Consider the following 14,610-nt stretch of genomic DNA (forward strand, 5'->3'; position numbering starts at 1 on the left):
GATCCGAATATTAAAACACAAATATGCAAGCACATCGCAACGAATATCACTTTAAACCCGAAACAACCAAAACGGCCTGTTTTTTAACAAACTTTAAACCCAAAACAACCCAACACGACCCGTTTTTTAGCTAAAATATAACCCGAATGGCCCATTTTTTAACAACTTAAAACCCGAAACAACCAAAACGGCCCGTTTTTTAGCTAAAATATAACCTAAAACAACCCAAACGGCCCCGTTTTTTAGCTAAAATATAACCCGAAACAACCAAAACGACCCATTTTTTAACAAACATTAAACCCGAAACAACCCAAACGGCCCGTTTTTTTAGCTAAAATATAACCCGGAACAACCAAAATGGCCCGTCTTTTAACAAACTTAAACCCGAAACAACCCAACATGGCCCGTTTTTTAGCTAAAGTATTACCCGAAACAACCAAAACGGCCCGTTTTTTAACAAACTTTAAACCTGAAACAACCAAAACGGCCCGTTTTTTAACAAACTTTTAACCCGAAACAACCCAAACGGGCCGTTTTTAACAAACTTTTAACCCGAAACAACCCAAACGAACCGTTTTTTAACAAACTTTTAACCCGAAACAACCAAAACGGCCCGTTTTGGTGCAAACTTTTAAACCCGGACCCGAACCCCAACACAATGAAGACAAACATTTTTTTATATATAATTATAAACTTCGGGATTTTACAACGGTAGCATCCGGAGACGCGGCCCAAGATGCCCACGTCCGGTTATAGTTAATATGAATGGTTTTGTCCAGCAAATGTGACCAAAACACTAACTTCAAGTGATCGTTACGGAACTGTATTCACAAATTCACGTCAATCAGGACTCCTAACAGAGCCCGATTGAAGTTGCAGGTGATAATTACAACCATGGTAGCGGAGATGGTGGGAGTCGTGGAGATGCCGGGAGCGACGGTGGAGGTGGCTACGGTGGGAGCCGTGGAGATGGTGGGAGCCGTGGAGGGTGCCGGGAGCGACGGTGGGGGCCGATAGAGGTGCCGGGAACGACGGTTTTGAGCCAAACGGCCCGTTTTTTAACAAACTTTAAACCCGAAACAACCAAAATGGCCCCTTTTTTAGCTAAAATATAACCCGAAACAACCCAAACAGCTCGTTTTTTAGTGGTTTCGGGTTTAAATTTTGCTCAAAAACGGTTCGTTTTGCTTGTTTCGGGTTCGTCTGGATGATATATATGATGATGATATATATGATTATGATGATAAACAAACATCACACATTAATGTTAAGAAGGTTTATATAATTCATATTGTATATTTATAACAAATGTTGGCTTACTTCAAATGGTTAGTGTTGTTGGTTGTTAAAGCGTAGGTCGGGGGTTCGAACCCCACTCCACACAATATATTATAGAATTATTAGTTTTAAATTAATTATAGGTTCAGGGGTAAATTGGTAATTTCAACATTTTATGGTCAGTCAACTAACGGTCAACATGACGGAAGGGCACATATTGCCTCGACCAAATATCACAGACGTCCAAAATGCGCAATTTCGTTTTCAGTGGTCAATCCATATCCCGACGATATATTTCAGGGAGTCAAATTGGAATTTTCTCTATATATAAAAGAAAACCTAAATTCTACTGTAGCAATACTATGTAAATTGTTTGCTTTTGCAACTTAAGTCCTTGTGTTTTAGATTATGTCAACTTAATGTAGATTGTTTGCTTTTGCAACTTAAGTCCTTGTGTTTTAGATTATGTCAAATTAGCCCCCTAAAGTTTTATGGTTTTAGTACGTGTCTTAACGTGTGTTTTTCTTCTCAAATAGTTTTTTTTAATACTTATACATTGAAGTTATTGATTCTTTTGTAACATTTAACATACACTATTTTTAAAACTTTTTAGTATGTCATTACAACATGCTCATGTTTTAATCTATATCATGCCGTTAAAATGAACTTGTATTCACAGTAAGTTATATAAGTTCAGATGAAAACGGAGTTTTATTCGCAATGAAATCTATATATTTTTTCGTATTGTAAACTATATAATGAGCCGAACCAATAACAATCAAGTTCTTTTGATACTAAGATAAACTTTTATTTTGTTGTGCCAAAGTGATATTCATTGCGATGTGCTTGCATATTTGTGTTGTAATATTCGGATCCATCGGCGAGTTCCCCACGCAAAGCGCGTTGGGAACACACTAGTTATTATTATTCATAGTTGTATTGTGGCAATAGTGGTCACAATGGCTCCATGGGTGAGGGCAACAAAGTCATGGCATATGAGACGACGGTGGGTTGTCAAAGGTTTCGATTTTTTTTATTAAGTGCACTTACAACTTTAAAGATTTTTTTTATTGAGTGCACTCACAACTTTAAAAGGAGTTAATTCACATAAAAATTTTAAGCGAGACAATTTCAGATATGACCTATAGAAGACGATGGATGGACCACTACATATAGCCCAATATGTTAATAATATTAATGTACCTCAGGGTGTGACACGTGATTGAATCTTTACCCCCCCCCCCCTTGTTTTTTAGTTTCTTTTTCTTTCTTTTTTAACACTAGATGTGACACATGAAAAAAACATTTCAATGGTGGTTTTGTATCACGAGACCTCCTACGGGTTTGGAGAAAGCTTTGCCAATTGTTGTCACCATTGTGATGTTTATTATACGAATATAAAAACTAAATATGATCTCTAATCTAATTGTAACACCATTTCGAGTTTAGAATGTACACACACACACATACATACAAGTCTATATTTTAAGGGTTCATTTTTATTAGTTGATATGGTGATGTGCGAATAGCTATATATAAATATTAATAGCTAATTCTCGCAGTTCAACACTAAGTCTTAAATTTATAAAACCAGACAATCTTAATTAAGCTTCACACAAACGGCAAGTGTACCGGTCACGTAGCAGCACTGTCTAATGGAAGTTCAGATGTTGAACACAAAACACGTGAGAACGGCTCTAGATAATTAACCATAATCTAAGTTCTGCATAAATAATATATTTCTTTATCTTATTTATTTAAAACTAACTTAACTAATTTAACTTAACTAACGATGAAACTTAACGGAACTAACGATAATAAGAAAACGAATCACCTAGGTAAGATGACTTAACGGTCGTAAGATGACACGGGTGCTAACACGTGGTTGAAACCAACGTTCTAAAGATGAGCTAACATAGGTGAGGTCAATGCACGGCCCATTTTTTAACAAACTTTAAACCCAAAACAACCAAAACGGCCCATTTTTTAACAAACTTTAAACCCAAAACAACCAAAACGGCCCGTTTTTTAACAAACTTTAAACCCAAAACAACCAAAACGGCCCGTTTTTTAACAAACTTTTAACCCGAAACAACCCAAACGGGCCGTTTTTTAACAAACTTTTAACCCGAAATAACCCAAACGAACCGTTTTTTAACAAACTTTTAACCCGAAACAACCAAAACGGCCCGTTTTGGTGCAAACTTTTAAACCCGAACCCGAACCCCAACACAATGAAGACAAACATTTTTTTATATATAATTATAAACTTCGGGATTTTACAACGGTAGCATCCGGAGACGCGGCCCAAGATGCCACGTCCGGTTATAGTTAATATGAATGGTTTTGTCCAGTAAATGTGACCAAAAAACTAACTTCAAGTGATCGATTACGGAACTGTAATAACAAATTCACATCAATCGGGACTCCTAACAGAGCCCGATTGAAGTTGCAAGTGATGATTACAACCATGGTAGCGGAGATGGTGGGAGTTGTGGAGGTGCCGGGAGTGACGGTGGAGGTGGCTACGGTGGGAGCTGGTGGAGATGGTGGGAGCCGTGGAGGTGCCGGGAGCGACGGTAGGGGCCGATAGAGGTGCCGGAAACGACGGTTTTGAGCTGAAGGAGGTGGAGGAGGCTACGGTGGCTTCGGTTTTGAGTGGATGGTCTTGGATGAAGATGGAAGTGTGTATATATATATATATTGAGTATAGAGGAAGGAATGTGAGAGGGGTGAGGAAAAGGAAGGAGGGGAGGAAGTTGTGGTGGAGAATGGGGGTAAGAAAAACGGAGGAAGGAGGAAGAAGAAAATACCGGTAGTCGGGCTGACCTTTTTCTCCGCAACCTGGTTTTTTCAAGCTTTTGAAAAATTTAATAATCAGAAGGGCACAGACTGACCAGCCAATTTTGTATTTGTATATATCAATCAATCAATCATACCCAGTGAAGTCCCACCGACAGCAAAGTTATAAGTAGGGTCTGGGGAGGGTGGGATGTAGGCACACCGTACCTTATCCAAAGGGATAAAGAGGTAGCTTCCAGAGAGACCATCGGCTCTAAATACATATGTATGGAGCAAAACAAAGGAAAACAAAGTTCAACAGTTATATAAAGCACTAACACTAATGGTAATAATAATAATACTACTAATAATAATAATATGTATTAAGCAAAACAAGGGAATCAAAGTTCAACAGTTATATCAAAACTAATAATACTAATACTAATAGTAATAATAATAATAATAATAATATATGAAGGGGAAATACCATTATGGTATGTGACCTAAATAAGTTAAGTATAAGCCCTAAGATATTCATGTCTTCTTAAAAATCATTAACTTTAATTCTACTTCTCCAAATATTCCTATCCTCAACCATGTCCTCGGAGAGGTTTAGATCTATGAGATCATGCCTAATCCTCTGATCCCAACGTATCATTCTCATTTCTGCTACCTCCATCTTCCGTACTTGTGCCTTCTTGATGCCCCAACAATCTGTTCCATATAGCATTGCAGGTCTAACTGCAACCCCTATAAAATTTTCTCTTTAGTTTAGTCGGGAAACTCTTGTCGCACAATATACCTGTGGCTGCTTTCCAACTACACCATCCTACCTGAATTCGATGAGGCACATCAATTTTGTATTTGTAAAAAGTCTAAAACACCCTCCTTCTCAACGGTCATTAACAGAAATATTTGACGGAAGGGCACAGATTGCCCCGCCCAAATATGATAGACGTCCATAATGCGCAATTTCGTTTTCAGGGGCTAATCCATATCCCAATGATATATTTCAGGGAGAAAAAATTGGAATTTTCTCTTATATATAAATAATACTTTTAGACAGGGCGATAAGAATATACAACATAAAATATTTTCACTTAGTAATGAAGAATAAAAATAAATATAAATACAAATAATAATAATAATATTTGGAAGGGTTTCATATTATATATAAGCAGCCTCTTGAATATCCCTCATCGTCCCATGTTTGGCAGCAGATATAACAGCAGAGATTCCCGGTTTCGTGTTGGCCACTCACCTTCACTGACACCCTTGAAGATCTGCAAAGGTGGATCCATTATCACTTCACTTTTCAACCATAGCTAATCAATACCAACTCAACTCATTCACTTATCAACCCTCTCTTTACTGCATTCTACCGATTCATATGTAAGTTCTAATATCTCTCTTTTTCTTTTCTTTTCTGAAATGTCTCCGTTAACAATGTTGCTTGGATTGCAAAATTCCTTCAGAAATGCAAATCCTTACCATCTTACTGTATTATTGCCATTTTTTTAAAGAAAAACTTTAATTAAATTAATGTAAAATGCCAAAGGGTTATTATTGCTTGCTTGCTTACTCTTGTTCTGGTTTTGTTTTAATTCCATTAATAATAATATTGGGCTAAGGATCTTTTGCTTTTTCAACGGTCCTCGTTGAAAATGACATCATAAGCAATTTTATTTTCGCCCTCAAAGATCAACCTTCACCTATACTTATTTCATTTTATTTATTATTGCATTCAATGTTTTGTGAATTATATATAGTCTTCTTGTTGTTGAACTTCAGAGAAGAACTATGTTTTGTGTTTTATTTCAACATTGGAAGTTGTGGTATCCTTTTGGATATATTTTCTTACCCACTTCTACAAACTTTAATAAACTATTTAACTATTATTCGGTGCTTTGTCACATTAGTGAGTATATTTATTCTGTCACCAACCCACGTGTATGCACTGTATGTCTTATGTGTGTTTGTGTGAGGTAAATACCAAATTTGCCCTTGAAACTTGCATTGAATAGTGTACACTATTTTGACTACTGATAATACAGTTTTCTGTTGGAGTCACATAATTTTCCTTGTGCTTGTTTTTCTTGCCCTCCTCAACATTCTCTTGTTTTTGTTTTGAAGTGAACTTTTAAGATCTTGATTAATTGTTATATTTTAATCACCATTTGTGTCAAATATTCTGCAACACTGAGACTCACTTTTATTCAAGAAAGTGTTTTCTTGATAAAAATTGCAACTTTTTTATTTACTTTTTCAAGAATACAACCTTTTTGATTCGATTTTGCCTCCTGGGGTCTTTTTGCTTGAACCCCTTTTGATGTTTCACTTTATAGTTGATGGGTTTTCAAGTTTTTGGTTCATCAGTCATGTGAGTCACTGTTTCTTGGTTGCTGTCACTTGAATCTTGATGTTTTTGTCATCAGTCTGGTAACCCTCTTTTTGGTTTAGTAATTGTTTTCAAGAACAATGCTTAACTTGTATGTGTTTTATTGCAGTTGAGATCTACATTTAGCTTGTTTCTTCATCATCGGTAACTTCAAGAGAATCTTGATTTTTGAAAAGGATGGATCTTGGTGACAAAAAGTGTTGGGGAAATTCTAAGGTATGCCTACCAGATTTTGGAATTATTGGTTTGCATATTGCAAAATATTGTTTTTTTGTTGTTGTTATCAAACTACTGTTAAAATACAAAACTATGAAGAAAATGATTATATGTTTGTTGAACTGTGTTTAGAAGGATAATTGGAGGACAACATTGGTGTTAGCTTATCAAAGTCTTGGTGTGGTCTATGGTGACCTCAGCATTTCCCCAATTTATGTTTATAAAAGCACATTTGCAGAAGACATTCATCACTCGGAAACAAATGAAGAGATTTTCGGTGTGCTTTCGTTTGTTTTCTGGACATTAACTCTCGTTCCTTTGTTCAAATACGTGTTCATTGTTCTTCGAGCTGACGATAATGGCGAAGGTAAACTTAAGTTTATGATAGTAATTAGCATATCAGATCGTTAAAGAGTAACACTATTTGGCTCATTAACTAAAAGTCTAACATGTGTCCGAAACATGCTACATTTTTGTACGGGTCAAAAGGAGTCGAGTTGGATTAACTCAAAACAATTTTTGTCAAGGTTCTTTAATTTTCTAATAAATAGTTATATTCAAATTTAATTTTGAAAGTTGTATAGTTTGAGCAGAATGATTTTTATTGCTATAGAGGCACCATCCCTAAATTTGTACACCAGCGTGTCTGTCACATCATGTAGGTCATATAATGTCTTATGGGTTGTATGATGTAAAATCAAGTCTACACACCTGGGCCTGTCACATCATACATTCCGTAGGGGTAAAAATGGTCAAACAAGCCATATGAATTTGTCACTGGTCACGTCAGTAATTTTGGTGTTAGATATAGGCCGTATGATTTGGCTAACACCACCTCATACGACCTATATGACCATTTTTTGGAATTTAATATGGCCTGTGTGACATCATTGACACGTCAGTTTGGATAGTGCATTTTTAGGACAAGTCTTTTTTTTTTTTTTTGTAAATCACTGCATTTAGTTTCCAGAATCTAGATTGAAGCATAATATTGATGAATCTATAGGTGGAACATTTGCACTTTATTCGTTAATATGTCGGCATGCTAGAGTAAGTCTGCTACCTAACAGACAAACTGCTGATGAATCACTCTCAACATATAAGCTCGAGCAACCTCCAAAAAGAGAAAACGGGTCAAAATTCAAAGAATTGCTTGAAAAGCACAAAACTTTGCATACAGCTTTACTAATTTTAGTCCTTCTTGGCACTTGTATGGTAATTGGAGATGGACTACTCACTCCTGTTATTTCTGGTAAAACTTTATAACATATTCCAAACTTATGAAATCTCTCGTTTAATATTTCCATCATTAACAAATTTTGTTCAAAATTTCAGTTTTTTCTGCTGTTTCTGGGCTCGAGCTATCAATGTCCAAAGCTCACCATGAATGTGAGTGTTAGATTATTAATACAATATAATTGTGTTTGAAAGCACATTCTAAAAGTACCCTTTTATTTGCAGATGCTGTGATTCCGATTACCTGCTTCATATTAGTGTGCTTATTTGCAATACAACATTATGGCTCACATAAAATTGGTTTTATTTTTGCGCCAATTGTGCTGTTATGGCTGCTATGCATCAGTGGCCTCGGGTTATATAATATACTCTACTGGGACCCATATGTTTATAAAGCTCTTTCACCCTACTACATGTACAAGTTTTTAAAGAAGACAAAAAAACGAGGATGGATGTCTTTAGGGGGCATTTTATTATGCATTACAGGTAAAACTTCATGAACTATGTGTCTTTTGACTTATTAAATGATATCTGATAATATCAAAATTCAAACTTTTTCCACTTGTTGATAAAAATCTTGATAATCTAATTACTCTGCTAACACGTACTGCATATAGAAAGAAAAATGTATGCCAACTTTGAATTGGAATGGCCAAAGTCAAGATACCATGTGGGGATAACTTATTAACTTTGCTTGCAGGCTCGGAAGCCATGTTTGCCGACCTTGGTCATTTCTCGTATGCTGCAATTCAGGTACCTTTAAGATTCTTGTATCCCATTTTGTGTTCGTTAATGATTTTTCATTTGGCATTGCTGGTATCTAGATTCTAGGCATGTAAACGAACCGACATTCAATGAACTATTTGACATGAAGTTTGGTTATGTTCGTTTATTCAATACACAAACAAATATGAACAATAAAATTGTCATTTACTTAAAAGAACGAAACATGTGTTAACGTTCATTTACGTTCTCTTATGTTTGTTCATTTATGCTCGTTTGTTAATGTTCGTTTGTTTATGTATTCAATAAAAAAAGTTTAGGCTCACTACAGTCTAGTCTAATTTTATAAAATTAAATATGAATCGTCATAATTTAGTGTAGTTTTATTAAACTTTTAGGCCTATCAGGTAGATGTTCACGTTTACTTATCTTTGTTGGTCGCTCATATATGTTGCTTCATATGTGTTCAGTTATGTTTGTTCATTTAGGTTTGTTTGGTTATATATTTAATAAGCAAACATAAACGAACACAAACACGTGATTTTTCTTAATGAAAGAACACGGGCAAGAAAAATGCGTTTGTTTAGTTGATTGTGTTCGATCGTTTATTCGGTTAAAGTTAAACAAACAAACATGAACATGCATCGCTCAGTTCGTTGGCATCATGTGGGACTGGAATTTATGTTATGTATTGCCTTTTTTTGCAGATTGCTTTCACTTTCCTTGTTTATCCAGCACTAATCTTAGGTTACATGGGGCAAGCCGCTTATTTATCAAAACATCATCAAATCGCACACGACATTAGTTACTATGTCTCAGTACCAGGTATTCTTCTTTCTGAGGTCATAAGTTTTGTTACTTTTGTATAATAATTCCTTATATGTAATAACATGATATTGAAACATATGCAGCAAGTGTAAGGTGGCCCGTGCTCATTATAGCCATTCTTGCCTCCGTTGTCGGGAGTCAAGCAATCATTAGTGGAACATTCTCAATTATTAACCAAAGTCAATCACTTGGTTGTTTTCCAAGAGTTAAGGTTGTTCACACATCTGACAAGAAACATGGTCAGATTTACATCCCAGAAGTCAACTGGATTCTCATGATCCTATGCATTGTTGTCACTATTGGGTTCAGAGACACCAAACATATGGGAAACGCATCAGGTCAGTGACAAAAATTTTTCTTTGTATTCAGTCAAATTTACTACCTTTTGAATTCATAATTTTTGCAAATTTATCAAGTTTTTGAGATCATTTTGCTTTACAGTATTCAACTTTATAAGAGGTATTATGATAGTTAACAACATGATGTCAAATTTGTGAAATTATGAATTTAATTTGAATTTAAAAAATAATAGGTTTGACCTCAAAAGTCAAAGTCTAGACTAGAGGCTGTTTTTTGGCCCGTCTGCTTATGAATTTGTTGATTTGAGCTGTGTTTTATCTCAAACAGGTCGAGTAAAGAAAAATAGTCGAGTTGTAATAGTTGCGTTTGTTGACTTTTTTGCAGGACTGGCGGTTATGGCTGTAATGATGGTTACAACTTGCTTAACCTCATTAGTAATTGTTATTTGTTGGAATAAACCGCCAATTTTAGCTCTTTGCTTTTTGCTCTTTTTCGGGTCGATAGAGTTATTATATTTCTCGGCTTCTTTGGTCAAATTCCGTGAAGGTGCGTGGCTCCCGATTCTCTTAGCGCTTATTCTAGTAACGATAATGTTCATTTGGCATTACGCGACTACCAAAAAGTATGAATACGACCTTCAAAATAAGGTCTCGTTAGAATGGCTACTAGCTTTGGGTCCGAGTTTGGGTATCTCTCGGGTCCCTGGGATCGGGCTTGTGTTCACAGATCTCACATCGGGAATCCCGGCTAACTTCTCACGGTTCGTGACCAATCTGCCCGCGTTTCATCGAATCTTGGTGTTCGTGTGTGTGAAATTTGTACCTGTCCCGTTCATTCCACCAGCCGAGAGGTACCTCATTGGTCGTGTGGGACCTGCCAGTCTACGATCGTATAGATGTATCATACGGTACGGGTACCGAGATGTTCATCAGGATGTTGACTCGTTTGAGACTGAACTCGTGAACCGGATAGCTGATTTCATCCGTTATGATTGGACCCACCCTGAACCAGAACCGAGCATTGTCCCAGGCCACGAAGATGAGTCGAATCGGTCACCAGGAGAGTGCCGGCTTGCGGTAATCGGGAACGCAAACTCTTTTGAATACGAGGATAGTTTGCAGCAAGTTAGTGTGTCGGGTAGTTTTCAAACGGTGGAGAGCGTTGCTGACATCGTGGATGACGTGGAAAAGAAGGCACGTGACATTTGCGGTTGATGTTGATGATGTATGTGGCGAACCAGAAGGCTTGCAAATGAGGGAAGAGGTTCAGGATCTGTTGGATGCTCAGCAGAGTGGGACTGCGTTTATACTGGGTCACTCGCATGTTAAAGCGAAACAGGGGTCTTCGGTTTGGAAGAGGGTGGCGATTAATGTCGGGTATAATTTTCTGAGGCGGAACTGTCGGGGAGCAGATGTGGTGTTGAAGGTGCCTCCGGTGTCGTTGTTGGAAGTTGGTATGGTTTATGTTGTATAATAAAACTTATGGTTACTGATTATAGGATGGTATGGAACTAGCTTTTGAGTTGATGTTAATAGAAGGCTCTTACATGGTTTGTGTACATTTCTTTGGGCTAAAAGCCTAAAAGAGCTTAAATTTTGCTTTAATAACTTGTATGTTGCTCTAGATTCACCATTTCAGCTAAGATAGAAGAATCCAAGCCTTGCCTTTTCTTTAATCTAAATCTATATGTTATTTATAAAAGTGACGTGGTTGATTTGGAAAAAGATAATCCGTATTAAAAATTTATTTAGAAAATGTCAAATTAGACTATGTTCTACTTGGGTCTATTAGACATCGGATTTTTGGGTCTACTATTATAAAACTTGTTAACTTAAAATGTTCAAACAGGTTAACACCATTCATAGTCATTGATTGTTTTCAACACTTATTTGTCTCTAAACAATCGTTGTCGGACACAATCGCCATTTCCACCTAGCCGTCGTCGATGTGGCCATCATTGATACGTCCCCCAACACCACCCTCGCATCGTCTATGCCACCACCCCAACATCACATCATAATCGTCACCACTAGCCACCACAAACAATATAACGAGTGAATCTAGTTCGCTACTTTTTTTTGCCTAACCACCTCATTTCAATCTAGCTCTATTTGGACTAGATGTCGTTCAGACTTGAAACTTCTTGGGTACTTTTTAAAAATGGAATATATTGATCTAAGTCGAGTTTGCTTTGAACTCATGTTGACTGAAATCGTGTCGCATAACCCACCCGACCCGTTCAGTTTGTCATCATGAACAACGAAGTTTTTATTGATAAATAATATTGTATTTTAAAATAATACAAAGGTTGACTGATGTTTCGTTTTGATAATCAGGTTATTCATACATATTGTTATAATTACGATTAAAAAATGAAACTTGACAATGAATTATAACTAAGTTAATTTGATTATTTAGAATTTTAGATGTTATATTTTAGTTTGTTTCAAAAGAGTTTACATTCTTGAAGTGGTGTAGATTTGTTCGGAGCCAACTAACAGAAAGTAAACCACCAAGTGAATGCATATGTACATGTATCAATGCACATCTACATATGAATACTATTGCATATATGATATATGCATTTGACAATCCAAAACCTCAAGCAGTCAAGTGTGGCGCTTACAAGTTACAAGTTACAACAAAGGACAAGCAAAATTGCTCCTCTCAATTTCAACAGTCAGCCAAAGGGCCACGTAGCATCTCATAAACCATATGTTATTAAGTGACACGTGGCAAACTTTGGATGGTCACAGTCTCCCAAGAATATCATACATAACCACCAAAAGTTTCCACTTTCCAGTTACATTACATCATCTCCACCCAAAATAATATACAACAAACAAATTAAAAGGTAGTTACAAATTTTCAGTATTAATATTAACTTTAATAAATTTTAAATAGAAAATAATATTAAATAGTATTTAAAATAACAAAACTTGTATAGGTACTATTTTTATTTACTTACATAAATTAAGTTATGTATTAAATGCGGTTTACATAAACAGTTACTAACTCATAACTTATGCTTAAAAAACTATTTTGCCATTTTCCTAAGAATAATAATCAAACCAGTTGTACACCATCCATGAAATAGTTGGATAGAAAGTAAAGTATAAAAAGGGCATTTGTGTGTGAATTTGGTTTCAAACTTCATATTATCACCAAAGGGTAAAAGCATAATAAGCATGGGGATGGGGCTAAGGGCAGTTCCCATATCACCTGCTTTTGCTGGTTCTAACTTCACCTTGTCAAAACAAAAACAAAACCTCAGCCTACCAAATTCTTATAACAAGTTCAAACTTCTTGCATCAAAGACAGAGAAAGGTTACAAAGATGATGATGGTGAAGAAGAAGAAGAAAAGACTAAGAAAAGAAAGCAGAATCTGTTTGAAAGTGTGACAGAAGCTCTGGATTTTGCTCAAGTTAGATCAGCTGAAGATGCACAGCTTATTGAAGATGCCAGGTCAGCAACTCAATCTGGAGAAAGAATGAGCAGAGAACAGGTACTTTATTCTTGGCACGATTCGTTTAAGTACTTTCTAGTGGTTTTTGGTTTGTTAGATTTCTTTAATCGGGTGTCTGTTCTATTATAGGTTCTTGTTGTTTTTGAACTAATAGGATAGGTATTAGTTTTCGTGAATCGGTTGGTTTATGTGCCCAAATCACTTTTTGGTACCGTGAGAATTTGTTACAGTAAAAGTCACGAGATTCCACCAATACCCTGCTAATTAATAGGGTCGGGTAGAATACAACTTGTGCTGACTACTAGGCAGATGACCTTGTTACAAAATGAGCCCAAAACATGTCAATTTGACAATATCATCCATTGAATTCATATTCTAATTTCAACACGTAAACCAAATAGACAAATCTTGTAAATTTTAACGCATCAAATGTGTCTTAATTTTTGTAAATGGTTTGTGTTTGTAGTATGGGGCTCTTAGGAGGAAGATCGGAGGGACTTATAAAGATTTCTTCAAATCATATGTTGAAGGTAAGTTACCCTATAACCTTAGAAATATGAAACTAGGAGTAGGAATGACCTATTTTACCCTTATCTTGATTTTGTTATTTGTTTAGTGGATGGTGCATATGTTGAAGAAGGGTGGGTAGACAAGACATGTAAAGTGTGCAAGAAAGACACAAGGGGTGAGCCAAGGCAAGTGGACAAGGCTGGAAGATATGTTCATGTGGCATGTTTGGAAAAGGCTAAATCTGGAAACTTTTTTACTAGGCTATTTTCTGGTTAAACATATAAACTTTTGTTGTTGCAATTGGAAAATCAATAGTATATATACATCTTGAATTATTACATGATTGTTAATCGTGTTTATAACCTTGTAGTTCAATTCAAGGGTGCTTAAAACAGTAATGTGTTTGGGTTTTTCCTTATATTCAGTGCGGATTTGTGTTTACAACTATATAAATTACAGAGAAAATTCCAATTTACCTCCCTGAAATATATCGCGGGATATGGATTAGCCACTGAAAACTAATTTGCGCATTGTGGACATCTGTTATATTTTGGCGGGGCAATCTGTGCCATTCTGTCATTTATTTCCGTTAATGACCGTTGAGAAGGAGGGTGTTTTAGACTTTTTACATAGAGAAAATTGGCCGCTCAGTCTGTGCCCTTCTGACTATTATATTTTTCAAAAGCTTGAAAAAACCAGCTTGCTGTGAAAAATGGCAGTCCGACTACCAGGTATTTTTTTCTTCCTCCTTCCTTCGGTTTCTTTACCCCCATTCTCCACCACAATTTCCTCCTCTCCTTCCTTTTCCTTACTCCTCTCATCTTCCTTCCTCTATACTTAATATATATATATATATATATATATATATACACA

The 14,610-nt window shown here is 36.1% G+C and overlaps 1 protein-coding gene and 1 pseudogene across 2 annotated transcripts; both read left to right on the top strand.

Moving 5' to 3' along the window:
- The first annotated feature begins 6,159 nt into the window (after window positions 1-6,159).
- On the top strand, window positions 6,160-11,331 carry LOC143617413 (potassium transporter 2-like; annotated as a pseudogene). The gene is made up of 9 exons (XR_013150827.1): window positions 6,160-6,673; window positions 6,806-7,040; window positions 7,680-7,925; window positions 8,009-8,062; window positions 8,135-8,395; window positions 8,610-8,662; window positions 9,340-9,457; window positions 9,544-9,798; window positions 10,145-11,331. The product of XR_013150827.1 is annotated as a potassium transporter 2-like (transcript).
- Window positions 11,332-12,773: 1,442 nt separating this feature from the next.
- Window positions 12,774-14,130, top strand: LOC143617419 (uncharacterized). Its single transcript, XM_077089985.1, has 3 exons — window positions 12,774-13,266; window positions 13,694-13,757; window positions 13,844-14,130. The coding sequence occupies exons 1-3, from the start codon at window positions 12,949-12,951 to the stop codon at window positions 14,011-14,013; spliced, it is 552 nt and encodes a 183-aa protein (XP_076946100.1). The 5' UTR covers window positions 12,774-12,948; the 3' UTR covers window positions 14,014-14,130.
- Window positions 14,131-14,610: the final 480 nt, after the last annotated feature.

Source organism: Bidens hawaiensis, unplaced genomic scaffold, assembly GCF_021521415.1.
Source record: "Bidens hawaiensis isolate Kalapana, Puna unplaced genomic scaffold, B.hawaiensis_p1.1 tig00054765_1, whole genome shotgun sequence".
NCBI classification, from domain to species: Eukaryota; Viridiplantae; Streptophyta; class Magnoliopsida; order Asterales; family Asteraceae; genus Bidens; species Bidens hawaiensis.